This window comes from Gopherus evgoodei, chromosome 3 (assembly GCF_007399415.2).
Source record: "Gopherus evgoodei ecotype Sinaloan lineage chromosome 3, rGopEvg1_v1.p, whole genome shotgun sequence".
Lineage (NCBI taxonomy): Eukaryota > Metazoa > Chordata > Testudines > Testudinidae > Gopherus > Gopherus evgoodei.
This window is the reverse complement of record NC_044324.1, coordinates 136,144,250-136,162,541: the sequence shown is the minus strand read 5'-3', so window position 1 is coordinate 136,162,541 and position 18,292 is coordinate 136,144,250. Positions and strand designations below refer to the sequence as shown.

At 40.4% G+C, this 18,292-nt stretch overlaps 1 protein-coding gene across 1 annotated transcript in view; it reads left to right on the top strand.

Annotated features, from left to right (window-relative positions):
* PDE10A (phosphodiesterase 10A) overlaps positions 1-18,292 on the top strand; it is a 307,793-nt gene that overhangs the window by 179,532 nt on the left and 109,969 nt on the right. Inside the window, exon 4 of the mRNA XM_030556722.1 lies at positions 17,449-17,569. Within this exon, the coding sequence (XP_030412582.1) occupies positions 17,449-17,569 (121 nt within the window). The remainder of the gene's footprint in view (positions 1-17,448; positions 17,570-18,292) is intronic.

Sequence of the window (18,292 nt, the reverse complement as noted above, 5' to 3'; positions counted from 1 at the left end):
TATATTGCATCTTGCAGGGGCTAGAACAACTTCTCCCTCCCCCCCGAGGCAGGGGTGCTGGAACAATTTTTATAGTGGGGATACTGAGAGCCATTCAACCAAACTGTAAACCCCTATGTATGATGGAAACCACTTCCAACCAGGGGATGCGGCAGCACACTCAGTACCTGTAGTTCCAGCACCTATGCCAAGAGTCCTGTCAGTAGCATCAGGTGCTGCTGCACTCTGCAGTACATCAGTCACACTACACAGTTGTGACAGCGGTGGGCGTTAGCCCCATTAGCTACTAGTGGCTAACTGCTCCTTCTGGAGAGGGAAGTAACATCAATATAAGGCAGTATATTTCCCTCTAAGACAGCGGCAGCGGTGTCCAGACTTTTCAGCCTGAAGTCCAAAAATATAATTTTGAAAAGATCCAAGGCCAGAAGGGGCCATTGGGATAATCTAGTCTGCAGTCCTGTATAACGCTGACTGTAGAACTTCCCCCAAAAAATTCCTAGAGCATAGTTTTTAGAAAAACACCCAGTCTTTATATCTGGTTTCTGTTTGTGTGCAAAGTGAGAAGAAAAAATTAAAGATGGGATTCTGCAAATGACAGACATCTCAAACCACTTACTCTAACAAGTAATTGCTAAAGGAAGGAGGCAGAAACCAATATAGTGAGGTCTCTACTAGAGGATTAAAAAGATTGTCCAATGGATCACAGACCCAGGCTGAAATATCATGCTTCCACTGTGAATCTTTTTTTGCATGACAGCTATGAAGAAAGGTATTGTGAAGGTATAGGAGAAGTCTGATACCAAGTTTCTTGGATTAGTAACCCTTTAGGCAGAGGACTGATGTTAGGTAACTGAGCCTTAATCCCTAAAGCAGGCTATTTATGAGAAACTGAAAGATTTCTGAGTACATTTATGCTGAGTTCAGTCCTCTATATCCTTTTACATGTCTGAAAGGCTTTTGAAATTAGGGGGATAGTGTGGTTATCTATAAAACTAATTTGTCTGTGTACTCATGTGACTGTTAATTGTATAATTGAGGGGATATTTAATAATTTATTTTGTTTAGACTTAAAATAATTAAAATGATGCCAAAGCTCTAGATGCCCTAACACATCGTTAACATTACAGTAAAACTCCAGCAGCATTAATCATTTCAACAGGAACTCAGCCAACCAGCCATCCGGCCACCTACAGAAACTTCTTTCCACCCCTTTCTTGTTCTGGGAATCATTTCTTCACTCCTCTCCAAAGCCCCTATCAAACACATTTCTTTTGCAGCATGCTCAGAAGGTCTCCAGATTCAGGTTATTTAGGAGCTAGCAGGAAAACAGTTTCCAGAGTTGTGGAGTCCTGACAGAGAATGCCCTGCCAGCTGTCCCCTCTCTTTTATTGTGAGAGGATCCAGCTTGGGTACCTCCCATGACTGCAGCTGTGGCAGTATGGAAGTGGGAGAGAGGCAATCCCTCAGATAGGCCAGTCCCAACTCTTTTATAGGTGTATAAGTCATAAGAAACACCTTAAACTCCAGCCAGAGACCAGTGGGTCCTCAGTATAGATCTTGGAGCCAATTGAGTACAAAGCTAACTTATCTGCATACAAATGTGCAGTGCAGAATTTTGGGGTATAAATGTGGGTGTCCCTTTTCCTCAAATGTTTAATATCAGTCACTTTGTATGTAATATATGTAGTGTATTAAATAAGTATGGGGCACTTTTCATATGCATAATTTTAAAGGACTCTGTCTAACATGCACAGATTAAAACAGTACTACAAATGGACATGTGTATATAAAGTTGTAGACATCTTTGTTAGCATATATTGTATTATCTGAGAAAAAGTATATAATAATCTAGATTATGGTAGTGCACTGCTTACCTTCAGTAACAACCCAAAACAGGTTCAAATATAATTGGATTGTAACTATATCTCTGCTCAAGAATTGAATTATGAAAATAATAAACTTGAATAATTTTAGAGTTCTCCATACCCAGAAAAAATACAATTTTTAAAGTAGTTTTAAGTCTGTTTGGGAGTTTTAAAGACAATAAATGGTACATTTTAATTTCTGGAAATGTTGCAAAAAAGACTTGTCTGTATCACAGGCAATTTACAATGTAAGTGAAGAGCTCAATGAAAGCTATTTTATTTCAGAGTAAAAATGAGCACATAGATGGAAAAACCTTAAATTATTCAAAGTTCTAAAATGGAAATTTACTTGTTTTTTCTTAGCTAAATCATTTTTCTTTACACCATGTGTCATGAAAAACTAACTTTAAAATGAAAATCAGACTCATGTTCTACCATCAACTTGCTTCAGGACTCTCTTGCACAATTAAAAATGGCTTTTCAAAAGTAACAAATATTATGAAAAACTTACATTTAGGAATAGTTTTATATTTTTGGGGAGAGGAGGAGTTGCAACTGAAAAATTTGAATTGTTTTGTTTTGTTCCCCCCTTCCAATTTTTTCTTTTTATTCCTTTCTGTCACTAAATTCAATTGATTGAGTGATGTGTAGAGTTTTTTCCTTTTTTTTCTCCATTTTTCCACTCTGTAACATTTGATGTTTTTGATCAACTTTTGAAAAAGTTGAATTTGATCAACTTTTGAAAAAGTGAGAATGGAAAACTGAACAATGAAGCTTTGTAACTCTTCCAACTTTTCAAAAGTTACAGAGGGGCAAAGTATCGAAAAATTAGAGCCCCCAGAGTTAGTTTCATTTTTCCTTTCTGCATCTTTTCAGAACTTGAAAAAGGTTTTAAAAGTCACAGAATAGCAAAAGAAAAAATGAAACGTGAAACAAAACTCCTGGACTTCCTCATTTTCTATTGGCAAAAACGTTTTTGAAAGGGTGGAAGTGGGGAACTGAATCTCAAAAACTTGACATTAAAAATTTTTTCACTTAGAACCTGGCAAAATAGAAACAACTAAGTACAATTCTTTCCGTTTTTCAATCATCTTGGGTTCAGAAATCACAATTAAAGATGTTAGATTGTCTTGATATAAATTTTGTCCCCACAAAAATGGAAGTCATTCTACCAAGGATTTTCTGATTACATGGAGTTGTTACCACCATCAAAAATGCAAGAACCATGGTCACAATGTTTCATAAACATCTGTGACCAAACTTTGAACCTGGGAACTTATTTTTCTGCATGTTATCACTTGAACTTTGTAACATTTGTGAAATATTTTTCAATATCTGTAATGGGTGGCAACCACCTTCTTTTGACCCATCCTGTGAACAAATGTTGGGAACCTGTATGGAAATTCCTGCTCATTTACTGTGCAGATATCATCTTGTTTCTTGCACCCTGAGTATGGGTAGAAATGGTTGAAAAATGGAAAGACAGTTTCGCTTAGTTGTTTCTATTTTGCAGGGTTCAAAATGAAACCATTTTTTCTTTTTCTGAAAATTTCAAGTTTTTGAGATTCTGTTCCCTCCACCTCACTCTTTTAAAAACCTTTTTGTCACTGGACACTGTATAAAATGATGTCCAGGAGTTCTATTTTATGTTTCATTTTTTTCTTTTACTCTCATTTTTCATTTTCCTAGGTGTGCTAGAGGTAGGTGTGGCTATCAGGGCAGAGGGTCTTGGGACAGAAGTTCTGGATGGAAAACCTAGAATCAGCCTAGTGGAAATAGCTTAGGTTAAACTTCATATTGTGCTATCGCTCTTTTACCCCCAAAGAAAAACTACTACAGGAAGAAGGGTGAGTTTGGGCACTAATTTTTTGTGTGTGTGTTCTGTGCTAGACTGGGGTAAGGATTCATTCCATTCACAATATTAGTGAAACACTATTTGTGAATTGGACAGATGTCAGTCTTCTATGGCTGCCAAAACAGGGGTAAAGTCCATAATTCTGCCTCATCTAGACATTAGAAATGACATTAGAGAGACATTAAGCAGGTACAATGTCCGTCCAAGATCACAGGGCCGTGGGCTGACTTGTGAGACTATATAGAACGCACAGACCAGTGGAAGGTACTGTGTGTCTGCTTTCCCAGTCCATGGGTAGAAAAAGACTGGGATCACAGACAGCTGTGCTGGGAGAGGAAAGTACAAGGTATCACTTGTGTGGTGGATGGATCTGGTGCAGAGCTGGCATGTGTGTGTGGGCCAGGGGTTAACATATCCAATACTGCTGCTTAAATCATAACCAGGATTTTGTCCTGTATGATGCTTCCTTCTCCCGTGGTGACTGTGTGCCATATTGTATCTCAGAACCTTAAACTTAAACAGAAATGCTCAATGTGCCTGATATGATCACAGTGAAATTACCCTTGTTCATTTCAAAGAATTTCATTTCTTTTCCATTCCACTTTGGCTTGCACAGTCCCCTTGGTGAAGCTGCATTTTGGCAAGCATGTTTGCTTTGTAAACTGTGGTGATCACAGCAGCAATTCACTTTGCTGTAGTTTACAGTATAAACACCATGAAATTATTACCTAGCAAGTGACTAGCTCATTTACAGTACTTTATTCTTGGAAATGGCAATAACACTCTAATCCTCTTCTTTCCCGTTTTTGGACCTAGTTTGTCAGCTGCCTTGGCACCAAGTAACACCCTAGCATAATATGCCACTGAAAGTTACAGAATTAGTATCTTTTCAGTTAATAATTGTAACAATTGTATGATTTCTGTCTCATTTAAATCCCTTCCGTATCTCCCTGCCACAGCAAGTTCATTATTCATTCTTCACACTGTTGCTTTATTGATCATAGGATTTAAAAATTTTCACAACAAACCAAAAATTAATGTTGTAATGAAAAGTTAAAAGAAAAGGGTTAGGACATCAGACATATACATATTACTCCTGAGGGCATTCTGCTCCAAAAAATTAAAAATTCTGCGCACAGTATTTTAAAATTCTGCAAAATTCTGCAAATTTTATTTGTGTAATAAATGTGGAGGCTCCAACATGGCATTGGAGAGCACAGGCCAGAGGCTGCACAGATGGGAAATGACTCTGCAGCTCCCCCTGGGACACAAACTCTGCAGTGAGACTGCACCCAACCCTGACATAGTGCAACGACTGGGCTTGCCCCAGAAACACCCTAAGGCCCTGCCCCCTCTGTGCCAGGTGCATCAGGTGTGGGCAGGCAGGTTCAGCCCAGCAGGATCTAAATGTGGAGGGGCTTAGTGAGAGGAGGATCCAGGTGTCGGTTGAAAGGGTTATGTATGGGGCAATCTGGGTGAGAGCAGCTAAGTGGGGGACCTGAGTGCGAGGAGGAGGGATCTGGATGCACAAAGGTTTGTTATGGGGTTCTGGGTCCAACAGTAATGGGATGCTGTAGGGCGGTCTAGGTGAAAGTGGATGGAGCTCAGCAGGGGTAGGTCTGGGTTCGTGGGGGATAGAGCTCAGCAGGGGGGTCTGGGTGTGGTGGATTCATTGTGGGGTCCAGATGCTGGCGAGAGTGAGGGCTCAGTGGGGTGAGGATCCAGGTGCAGTTGGTTGGGGCTCGGTGGGACGGGGCTCTGGGTCTGGATGACTCGTCAGGGTGCTCCAGGTGCAGGGGGAGTGGTGTGGGGACAGTTTCTGGGTGCGAAGGTCTGAGTATGAGGGGGTCTGGTCGGATGAGGGAGTAATCCTTCACCCTGCAGCTGAGGAGTGATGGGTGCAGGAAATGGGGGAGTACTGAGTTTGCAAAGCTCCCTACAGCCTGGGAAGAAATCTGGGGATGGGTCTGACCTGGCCCTGGATGCTGTGCAGGGAAAGAGGAAGTCCCATCCTCCCCAGCCCAGCAAGGTCTTCTCCAGTCCCACCCCTTCCTCACAGTGATTTACGTCTCTGCCAGCTGCCCTTGGCACCCAAAACATACTGCTGGGGAGAGTCATATGACTGCTTTTGTGGCTTCCCGTTGCTTCCCCATCAGAAAGTCATTTTCTGCAGGCAAGTAAAGAAATCTGAAGGGGATGTGAATTCTGCACATGTGCAATGGTGCATAATCCTCAGGAGCAATATATATATCCTTCAGAAGATAATGCGTATAATACGACATCAAGTGTTATCAGAAGAAAATGCGTGTTATGAAGTTGGAATGGAGAAGGAGGCTTGTGGATACTGTTGTAGTAGTAAGAGACTAGGGAAAGCAGTATGGAGATGGAAGAAGGTTGGACTATATTTTTAATTTTGTCCATGATGTCTTTTGGAGTGGTTGCAGGTCAGGCATCAACAGAGCTATATTAACAGGGAATGTGCAATTTATCAAGGCAAATTTAAATAAGTGGTAATATCCATACCTGCCAAATTAAAATGTAAAGGTTAATGGACTTCATTGAATATTTTTCACAATGCTGTTGTCTGGATAAGAGGTATAACCAAGATATAGTGTGGTCTTTGTAACACTTGCAGTGAATATCAGATTTTATAAAATGGAGCTGTCTTTTCTGTTCCACACAATCAAAGTGTTCTGTCTTTATAGTCCAGTCAATGCCTCCATCACTCTGTTATAAATCATATTTAATTTATTGTTTGCACTGAGGGAATCTATCTCAATATTGACATGTACCAATGAAGGAAAGTCTCTGGGACTGGATGTCAGTGATCAGTGACTGTGTGGCAGGAAGTGGATGTTCAGAAGGCTGTGTGTTCTCTCTCTCTCTCTCTCTCTCTCTCTCAGATCAGGCCTGAAAATCAGCTGTATAAACAAGCTGGGAAATGTATGCCTTCAAAAATTGTGAGCGCTCTCTGTGTTGTACTAGAGCTATTTTGCGGCCTTTAACTTAATAATAGGGCATGTCCTGCCAGCTGTCATTTCATATTTTTCCCTCCTTTGATTTTGTCATGAGCAGCATTTGATGCGTGAACAAACAATTCATAAATACCTGTGCATGGTGCTGCAGTTAAGCTTTATTTACTGAACAAGTTATAACCCATGTCCTCTTCAGTCAAAACAAGAAGAATAGACGTCAGACAGACAAATACGTATAGCAGCAGTTTTCTCTCAGGCTATGTACAAGCATTAAAATTAATCACAGCAGAGACAGCTTTTTATACCTTCATGCTTTCCAGTGTCCAAGCTTAAGCAAAACTACTCACACAGGCCAGTCCTTGATTTTGGATCAAGGAGATTTCTTTGTTTCCTGTCTTCAACATCTCTACTGCTTTGAAAGCCTGATGGATACTTTAAGCCTATTTGTTCCTCTATACACCTCTACCCCGATATAATGTGACCTGATATAACACACATTCAGATATAACGTGGTAAAGCAGTGCTCTAGGGAGAGGCGGGGCTGCGCACTTCAGCGGATCAAAGCAAGTTTGATATAACGCGGTTTCACCTGTAACGCGGTAAGATTTTTTGGCTCCTGAGGACAGCATTATATCGGGGTAGAGGGGTACTTTTATTTCTGAAGCCGAGTAAATGATATCCCACCGCTCAGTGCTTCTGCCCTCAAAAATCAAGCTTTTGACTTAATGGAATTGCATGACCTTCCCTAATTTTGAGGAGCATGAAATTGTGTCCCATATTTCAGTTCTTCACAGATGTAGTTTTACTGTTTTCACAGTATCATTGCACTATAGTTAAGATATGTCTCTGTAACTCATGATTGGAAATGGGAATATTAATTTGCATATATGAAAGATCTAGCTATCAGTGCAGTCAAGCATTGCAAAACCTGGCAGCTCTTCAAAAGTACCCAGTAGGCTGAGGTTAAGAAAACTGTTTTACACCAGTGTTTCTTTTCTAATATTTTTTTAAAAGTGGGCCACAAAGGAAGATGGGCGAAGAGAATGCATTTCTGTATTAAAAGCAAATTAGGAGAAGGGTGGTTATGTGGACAAATAAGCTAATGGTCATACAATTCTTCATCTTATATATCTTGATTTTTTTTATGATACGATAATATGTAGTAATCTGCCATGAAGAAAGATGATGGTGTAGACAGTGCAAAAATCATATGTAGAGAGAGCCCAATAAATTCATGCAGTACATTTTCACCTCCTAATTGTCTGTCTTTTTTTCATAAGACCACAATGCTACTTCAAAAGAAGGGCAATTAATGCATTTAAACAGAAGACATCAAATAATTTTAATTATCTTTATTTATTTTTTAAATTATTGAATAATATAGCAATAGTGAAAGGTGCAGGATTGTAGCTGTTGGAGCTGAAATCTTTTAATTATCTACAAAACAGATATAGTACATCAGTGGCATTGCAAACTTCCCTATGTAACACCATCAGCGTTCCTCAGTCCTGACTACATTGAGGATCACTGTTTTTATTTGCATCCAGACAAAATATTATTCTAGCCCTTTAAAATGGTGGCTTAGTTTGTCCACTGATGGTTCTCTGTTTCAGTGCTAAGGATCTTGTTGTTAAAGTAATGAACTTGTGCTGGCTGGAGATCATCATGATGGTGGTTTGTGGATTAGCAGATGCTAGCAGGGAAAACATTGACATGATGTTTTGTAATGCATTTTAGCATGAACAAACATCGCATAATTACAGTATGCGTGGTCTTTAAAGGAACTTTGGTTATGGCTTTCTGTGAGATTGTGACAGGGTGTACTTACCCCACACTGGACTCTTCCTTGGTAGCTGAGGAAGCTATGGCCGTACTGGACATGCTCCAGGTGCAGTTCAGTTGGGGCTGACTGCCAGAGGGGAAGGATATAGCATATAGACTCTTGCTGGGGAGCAGCTACCAACGCACTCCACAGAAGCCCAAAGTGCTGAGGCCCCGGCCCATGCCCAGACGCCCGCTGATACTCAAGAGGGGTTGTAGACACCGGGAACAGCCCCAGCCAAGCAACCAGAAGACACCCCAACTATTGCCACCAGAACTACGGTAGGAAGTAGCCCGAAGGGGACTAGCCATAGTCCTGGACACAGGCAGATTGATGCAGTTGGATCCCTGCTGACCTCAGTAGTGGAACCCTCTGCCACTACTAGAACGCTGGGCTGGGACCCAGTGGAGTAGGGAGGGTCCGGATCCCCCTACCCTAGGCTGCCACCCTCCCCCAGGGGTTGGTCCAGTACCATGTAAATTAGGGATGCTCCATTGGCTCTGGCCGCTAGGCCTGCCTACCCTGCAGCCTGGGACTCCTCATTGACTCTGGCTGTTAGGCCTGCCTCCTTTGCAGCCCAGGAATGCCTCATTGACCTTGGCCGCTAAGCCTGCCTATCTTGCCGCTCAGGGACTCTTCATGGACTCTGGCCACTAGGCCTGCTTACCTTGTGGCCCAGGGATTCCTCAGAGACCCCAGCCACTAGGTCTGCCTACCCAGGGAACCACTATTGACTCCAGCCACTAGGCCTCGAGACTCTGCGAATCAGAGGCCCCCTATAGAGACCTGCCTAAACTATCTGGCCCACAAAACAGGCTCCTTCTGAAATGAGATCAGGTTTCTTCAGGCTTTGATTCTGACCCTCACAAACTGATGGAGATTGGACCTGGAGGTTTCAGGGTTCACTCTAAATTCCTCATTCTCTTCACTATCATGTAGATTTGACCCTACAATCTATTCACATTCCAGAGTGGCCTGGATAGGTTACAGTAGAACCTCCGAGTTACGAACGCCTCAGAAATGGAGGTTGTTCATAATTCTGAAATGTTTGTAACTCTCTGAAGAAAATGTTATGCTTGTTCTTTTAAAGGTTTACAACGAAACATTGACTTAATACAGCTTTGAAATTTTATTATGCAGACAGATGCTGCTTTCCCTTTATTTTTTAGTAGTTTACATTTAACACAGTACTGCACTGTATTTGCGTGTGTGTGTGTGTGCTGCTGCTGCTGCTGCTGCCTGATTGTATACTACTGGTTCTGAATTGGGTGTGTGGTTGACTGCTTAGTTCATAACTCTGAAGTTCTGCTGTACTTATTTGAGGGAGGCCCTCTTCCCTCCTCCACCCCCTATTGTCTCTCTCTGACACTGCTGAGCTTCAGCCCAAAATGATGAGTCAGTGAATTCTGTAGGTTTCTGCCAGCCATTTCGGAAATCTCATGTTAGAATACACCGCGAGAGACCTCTGCAGGACAGTGGCTGTCCTGACATTAACTGTTTAACCATTGCTAAACTAGATGAGGCGCATATTCAGTTCTTCCTGGAAAAGAAAGTTAATTGCCAGTTGTAAAGAACAAGATATGAAACTTGAGGAGCCGGCCCAAGTATTGATGACATAAAGTGAGAGAGGACTTTTTGGTGCTCATTCTAAGGAGGCTGGACTTCTTCGAGGGGTTGACCAAATATCTAGAATATCAGATTTCTTGTCAGAGACCCAGCAGTACTGAAAGATTCTCTCCTTTATATGTTTCGTAAAAGTATTTGTATTGATGGCAGGGCAAGATACGTTGTTATAGGCAAGACACACTGTCATATTACCTACACTCTAGCAGAATGTGTACTTCATCTAGCAGGAGTGGATAATTTATTCCAGGGTCAGTCCAGGATTTTTCTCTGGAGAATATCATCACAGCTATAGGGCTAACTGCACTTTTGACCCCTCGCTAGTCTCTCTCAGTGCACCCCTTCACATTTCAGGCCTCGTGCACTTTCCTTCCCTGCATCCTTTGTACCAACTGTGATTACTCAACAGACCAGACTGGGTTTACCACCTACTAGTCTTCCCTTTGGGAGCTGTGACAGGTGGTTAATACAGATGACCAGTGGGCCTTCTCCAAAGTACTGTTTATTTACCACAGTAGAAACAAAGCATAACATACAATAAAAGATTTTTAAACTAATAAAAGGGTTATACACATGTCTGTTTCACCTAAAGGTTTGCCATCCCTTGGCAGAGACCCTCAGCAAGTCCCTGATCTTTTGGGTCTGTGTCTGTGGGTATGTCTCAGAACCCAAGTTCCAGCTCAGGTGGGAACAACTAAGCCACTATTTTTAGTGCTGTAGTGCAAGCCTGATTCTATAGACCTGGGCTCTAGGGCAGGGGTCAGCAACCTTTCAGAAGTGGTGTGCCGAGTCTTCCTTTATTCACTCTGATTTAAGGTTTCGCGTGCCGGTAATACATTTTAACGTTTTTAGAAGGTCTCTTTCTATAAGTCTTTAATACATAACTAAACTATTGTTGTATGTAAAGTAAATAAGGTTTTTAAAATGTTTAAGAAGCTTCATTTAAAATTAAATTAAAATGCAGAGCCCTCGGACTGGTGGCCAGGACCCGGGCAGTGTGAGTGCCACTGACAATGAGCTTGTGTGCCACCTTCGGCACATGTGCCATAGGTTGCCTACCTCTGCTCTAGGGCATGGTGCTGCAGGTTTGTTTGTTTTGCAGTGAAGACGTACCCAATGAGAACCTTCTTCTCATCAGCAACTCCCAACACCCACTTCCCGCTCCCTCAAGAATGACACTTTTATCCCCCCCAGGAACCCTTTGTCTTAGACTCACAGGCTTTTTGGTTCTCTTATGTTTACAAACTGAGATCACCCCATGACAAACTGGTCCCTTGATCTCCATAGCGGATTGGATGTAGGACATTAAAGTGAATAGGTGGAATATTTTCCCTGAAGTGTAAGTAAATGGGTTGCTATTTAAATCTCTTGTCCTTTATTCTGCATATTTGCAGCTGGCCCCTACTTGAATTAACCCTTTGTATTCATACAGTAAACCTCCCCACCCCCAACAGTCAAATGGTTAGAATATATAATATTCATACGTGATTTAGGATGACCAGATGTCCCATTTTTATAGGGAGAGTCCTAATATTCGGGGCTTTGTCTTATATAGGTGCCTATTATCCTTCACCTCATGTTGATTTTCATACCTGCTGTCTGGTCACCCTAACTTTATTACAGAATAGCTCCAAATCCATCATAAATATTTTCTAGTGCTCTGTCCAGTTCATTTTTTAAATGTCTCAGGCAATGTTGTTGTTTTAAAGCTTGTGATCTTTCCTTCTTCCTCCCCTTCTTCTGTCACATTTTGTGGCTTCCTCACCTCTCTTCACCTCATCCAGAGAGGTTTCTGAGTTCCAATCCTCTATACTCCCATGATGCCCTTCTCCCACATCAAAGAGAAGCTACAGTCCTAGTTTTTTTTATAATTCCTGTAGGTAATTTCCTGCACTGCAAAGTGAATTCTGCTTAATAATTGAGTTCACATAAAAGGACAGGGCTGTACCTCACAGGCTGGAAATCACTGATTTGAGGGCAGAAAAGATTAATAATAATAAACAGTAGCAAAACTGATATTATAGTAATTAACTGTTTTACCACAGGAACACTGCAAACACTGTAAGAAGCTATAGAAAACACTAAGATAGGCACATGTCTTCTTCTGATTTTTAACTTTGTATTTACTGACATTGATCCCTATTACCACAGCCCTTCTTTTACAGCAGATTGTATCAGTCGTTTTTTGTTGAGTCCCCTCTACCCCTCCCCAATAGTAAGAGGAGGAATGTTCCTGGCACAGTTACCTTATAAGCAGCAAGGCATGCAGATTAATCTGTCAATTTAGTTCTTCATACTTATTCATAATTCATTTAATGTTACATACACTTTACTTTTTGATTACTTAATTCTTAATATTGAATGACTCACATCCATCTGACTCTTTCTGAAGTCACAATATCTCTGCATGGACTAAGCTATCATTGTAATTTTTATGTAGCTTTATAAAAAAAAGTGTGCGTCCTTTTATTTAGATAGAAAATCTAGCAGTATTCTTCCACTTATTTTTCACTATTGATTTGCTGTCAGCTGTTGCGCATTACTTGTATATTCTAAAGATAAAGTGCTAGAAGTATTTCTGAAAAATCTCTGCAAGAAGTTCTTTAGTCATGGGTGTTTACAAAGTGATTTGTCCTTTAAATTGTTATCCCATTTTACGGTACTATGATTTAGGTGACTAGCAGAGTTAACGTGAGTAGGATGTAGTTTTATCACTGGCACTGATAGAATTACTTAAAATAGATTAATGCTGCCTTATCTAAGTACAGTGACATTGAGATTTCCCAATTAAAAGCCACAAAATATTGGTAGGGTCATCAGTTTGATACATAAAGTGTTGAGTGGTGAGAGGAATGGGTTAGTTAGATTTGAGTATTGTTGATCATTTTTAAACTTTAGGAGTCCTGTTACAGTTTTAAATATTGTTTCATAGTTATGTGATGGCAAATAACCATGTTTGAATGCCCTTTTTTTTTCCTGTTGAAGGTTGAATTGTTTGAGGTATTCCTTTCATCAGCTGGGACCCGTTTAGATTTTATTTTGCCAAATCTGTATAAAATATGTGCTAGTCTGTGTTATTATATGAATCCAGTAGAGGTCCAGCATCATAGTGATTGATTTAGCTTTTTATTTTCCACTTGTCTTAGACCTCATCAACCTCTTATAAAATGACTTGATTATGATTCTAAACCAATTCTGCTCATCTTGCCAGTTGTCAAATCCAGATAATCTCAGGATGGAAATCTGCCATGTTACAAATTAATATTCTTGTTATGCAGCTAGCATTTTTACAGTTGCATAAATGTGTGCAGGAACTTCAGTCTGCTTAGATTTATATTTGCTAACACATTACAAAGGTGACATAGTTTATTCACGTAGTTAATTGCATAATTACAATATGCACATAGTTCTTAGTTATGTGAAAGTTGAGTAAAGGGTTATAATGTTATGCTGATAGACTGATATAGATGATGGAGTGGGTTAAAATGCAAACCTTAATCTTTGAAGATTTAGCTTCAAATCCTGATTACTCTAGGTCACAGGTGAAAATGAATTTGGTCACCCCCAAGTCCTTTGAGGACATTTTTCCACATAACGAATCCACTGTGCAATTTTTCATGATTTACAGTCCTGGTTTTAGAGAAACCCATACTGTGGCAACATGAGTTTGCAGATCTGGGCTCAAGTGTGCTGGCAACACCAGACCTCACTCTTCATTGTCTTGCTCTTTGGGTAGTTACTTGTGCCTGTGCAAAGTGAGTGCTAAGTTATATGTCGAATACTATCGTTCTGATTGTACTCCCTTTGCAAAGGTGTAAATGACTACACAGGGGGCAATGCAGTGGAGAACAAGGTCCAGTATGTGGATGAAGCTTGCCAAGCACCTTACTTGCACTGTGTGCACCTCTAAAAAAATGTTAGTAGATGTTCTTTTAGGTAACCACCACACTCTTCCACAATGTAAACACAAACATACACTCTCACCTAATATTTGCCACAGGAATGTCTGTAATAATAATTAAAAAATTATATAATTTAGAAACAATTTGTTATGCCTTAGCCTGAACATATTCAGAGCTGCCATGTATCATCCAGTTCTACGTCTGCTGGAGCAATAGATGGACACGGTATTAAGGTACTTAAGAAGAAGTTATGGGTCAAACAATGAGTAGTTCTCCCATCAGCATTTTTGGTCAGTATTATGTTCCACTGATGACAAAAGTTCAATTTAAATAAGGCTATTGGGAATTAATGCTATTCACTTAGCAAGCATTTACTTGTTTTGAAAGGAGGAAACCAAATGACTCACAGATATATAGGGTCATATGTTCTGTATTCATGGCAGAAAGTATGGAGGGAGTTAAAGAAATAGTAGAAATCTATGCAAGAAAGCAATAGCAGAAACCACAGCACACCATATACTGCGATGCCTGGGGTAAGCTGTGTGTTGAATCCAACAATAAGTGTGGTTAGTCAGATGTGCCTACATACCCAAAAGAAGCAGATGAATATAGTTTGTTGAGGAAGAATCAACATGGCTTTAATAAAAGGAAATCATGTCTCACCAATCTACTAGAATTCTTTGAGGGGGTCAACAAGCATATGGCCCAAGGGGATCCAGTGGATATAGTGTACTTAGATTTTCAGAAAGCCTTTGACAAGGTCCCTCACCAAAGGCTCTTATGCAGAGTAAGCTGCCATGAGATAACAGGGAAGGTTCTCTCATGGACTGGTAACTGGTTAAAAGATACAAAACCAAGAGTAGGTATAAATGATCAGTTTTCAGAATGGAGAGAGATAAATAGTAGTGTCCCCCAGGGGTCTGTTCTGGGATCAGTCCTATTCAACATATTCATAAATGATCTGGAAAAAGGGGTAAACAGTGAGTTAGCAAAATTTGCAGATGATACAAAATTACTAAAGATAGCTAAGACCCAGACAGACTGCAAAGAGCTACAAAAGCATCTCTCAAAACTGGATGACTGGGCAACAAAATGGCAGATGAAATTTAATGTTGATAAGTGCAAAGTAATGCACATTGGAAAGCATAATCCCAACTACACTTATAAAATGTTGGGGTCTAAATTAGCTGTTACCACTCAAGAAAGAGATCTTGAAGTCATTGTAGATAGTTCTCTGAAAACATCTACTCAATGTGTAGCGGCAGTCAAAAAAGCAAACAGAATGCTGGGAATAATTAAGAAAGGGATAGATAATAGTACAGAAAATATCATATTGCCTCTATATAAATCCATGGTACGCCCACATTTTGAATACTGTGTGCAGGTGTGGTCACTCCATCTCAAAAAAAGATATATTGGAATTGGAAAAGCTTCAGAAAAGGGCAACAAGAATGATTAGGGATATGGAATGGCTTCCATATAAGGAGAGATTAATAAGACTGGGACTTTTCAGCTTGGAAAAAGATGGCTAAGGGGAGATATGATTGAGATCTATAAAATCATGACTGATGTAGAGAAAGTAGATAAGGAAGTGTTGTTTACTACTGATAACACAAGAACTAGGGGTAATCAAATGAAATTAATAGGCAGCAGGTTTAAAACAAAGAAAATAAAGTATTTCTTCACACAATGCACAGTCAGCCTGTGGAACTCCTTGCCAGTGGGTGTTATGAAGGTCAAGACAATAACAGGGTTCAAAAAAGAACTAGATAATTTCATGGCAGATAGACCCATCAGTGGTTATTAGCCAGCATGGGCAGGAATGGTGTCCCTAGCCAAGCTGGGAATGAGCAACCGGGGATGGATCACTTGATGATTACCTGTTCTGTTCATTCCCTCTGGAGCACCTGGCACTGGCCACTGTCAGAAGACAGGATACTGGGCTAGATGGACCTTTGGTCTGACCCAATAGGGCCATTCTTATGTTCTTACGGAAAGGCTCTAGACCAGCATACAAATGCAGCTCTATTTATTCATGTAAAATGACAGGTTGTGATGCTCAGAATCTTGTTATGGTCATAATCCTTAATACTAGTACAGGTCTGACCTAATCATATTTTGGTCTACAGTGTGAGCTGAGAGGAAAATGCGACCTAGTGGCTTTTTCACACAGCATTCATTTGTGCACATTTCACCTACTACTTTCTGCTTTTTGTTTTATTTTTGGCCCAGTTACATAATTTACTATACTCTGGGCTGCTTCTCCTCTGTCCAGTAACTACCTCACCAGTTTTGGTTATGGTCCAGAACCTGTGCTCACTGTCATGTACTGCCTTTTATGATGCTGTATTTGCCATGGTATCATGCTACACAGGAGCATTCCCTGTACAATTGCACTTCCACCCAGGAAATGGATACCTGTCTCTTGAGGTTTTTGGCAATCAGGATGCAGTTGAGGCTTTTGGGAATGAGGTTTGAGACTGCACCTCCTTTTCCCCACAGCATTGTAGGGAGGGTTGGAGGTTACCTGAATTATTTGTAGGAACTCCTATTTATTCATACCAGCAACTCTTCACAGCAGCCAGCTTCCCAATTGCCTCCACTTCAGTGCCCTAATAATTGAAGTTAAACTCTTTTCCCTCCTAGTTCTGTCTTTCATTTTTATTTGCAATGAATGCCTACTAAGCCACAGCAGCTAGAATTTCTACTATTTCTGTAACTTTTGTATAACTCATATACATCATAGAACACTTTGTGCCAACCGATGCAGTATTTCAAGGTCTGAGTTGCTTGTGTTAGCTCCTCAAAACTCTGATGCTCCCTACTGCAAAAATGATGGCTCATGAACCAATGTTTTGGGGTTCCAGTGCACTCCAGTAACCTCAATATCAGTTGCCAGGAAGCTCTGACGCACTGTGACATCTGATGGAGAGGATTCTAGGACACGGTTGAGTCTCCAAAGTGTAGATATATATATGAGGCTGTGAGGGGAAAACAGACACACATCAGTTGGAGTACTAGAGAAGTAGGTAATGAAGTCAGAAGGTGGAGGCAAAAATAGCAGCCTTGTTTATAATGGAGGAAAGAGTTAAAGGGAGGCATATGAAGGGTATCTGCCTATTAACTGTCACATCGGTTTCTTGAGATATGATCGTGACTCTGGCCATGTGTAGCCAATTAATAATTGATCAATACATTTTGAACAATTGACTAGCTGGCTACAGCATGAAATGCTAATTCATATCACATGGTGTGAATATTCAGGCAATTGGGTTAGGGCTGACAATTGAGGATTGATTAGATACATTACATCCTCTCTGTATTTTTATATACGTATGTTGAGAACACTTTTTTCAAGTTGTAGAATGTTTGTTCTAAACTGGGTTTTTCCTCTTTGGTTCAATAGTATCAGGATACAAATATGCAAGGAGTGGTATATGAACTGAACAGCTACATAGAACAACGGTTGGATACAGGAGGAGACAACCAACTTCTCTTATATGAACTGAGCAGCATCATTAAAATAGGTAAGGAAAATGATTTGATGCCCTTTATTTGAAGCCTTGTCCTGGTACTCTGTGCATTACTTATGCTATTAAATAAATATAGTTATTACAGAATAGCTGCACATGCTTGGTACACCATCCTGCAACTGCATCCACACCATGTAGCCCTTGCACTGGTTTGGAGTCCCACTAATGTCAGTGGAACTCCAACTTGGGGCAAGGGTCCACCCAGCTATGAATCCAGTTGCAGGATCAGGGCCAACTGCAAGGCAAACCACCTGATGGATTAAGGTTAGGGTTAGATTATTCTAGTTTTGGTGTTGCCTGCCTGATTGATTTGGAAAGTCATAGAATTAACTATCAGCAATATTATTGCAAATCTTGATTGCTCTTTTATCAAAAGTGCGGTGATTTGTGTGTGTGTTTTCCTTGAAGATAAATTAAAACTCTATAGAGTTACAGCACTTTTTGATGTGATATAGGTGCCTCTTTGTGAAAAAGAATATTGTCCAAGAATAAAAATGAAACAAGTTTCCTGTAAAAATGTAAAGCTTTCATCACCTGCCCTGACCCCAAATTTTACCCAACGTGAGTACAGACAGATTTGCATTGAAAGCAACTGTTCAGGCTTGTTTACCTCACATACTTTGCAAATAGTTGTTTTACAACCTTTCCCACAATCCCTACTACTCTGACGCTTTGTAACATGAAACTGGTTATTCTGTTTTATATGTATTGTGTTTC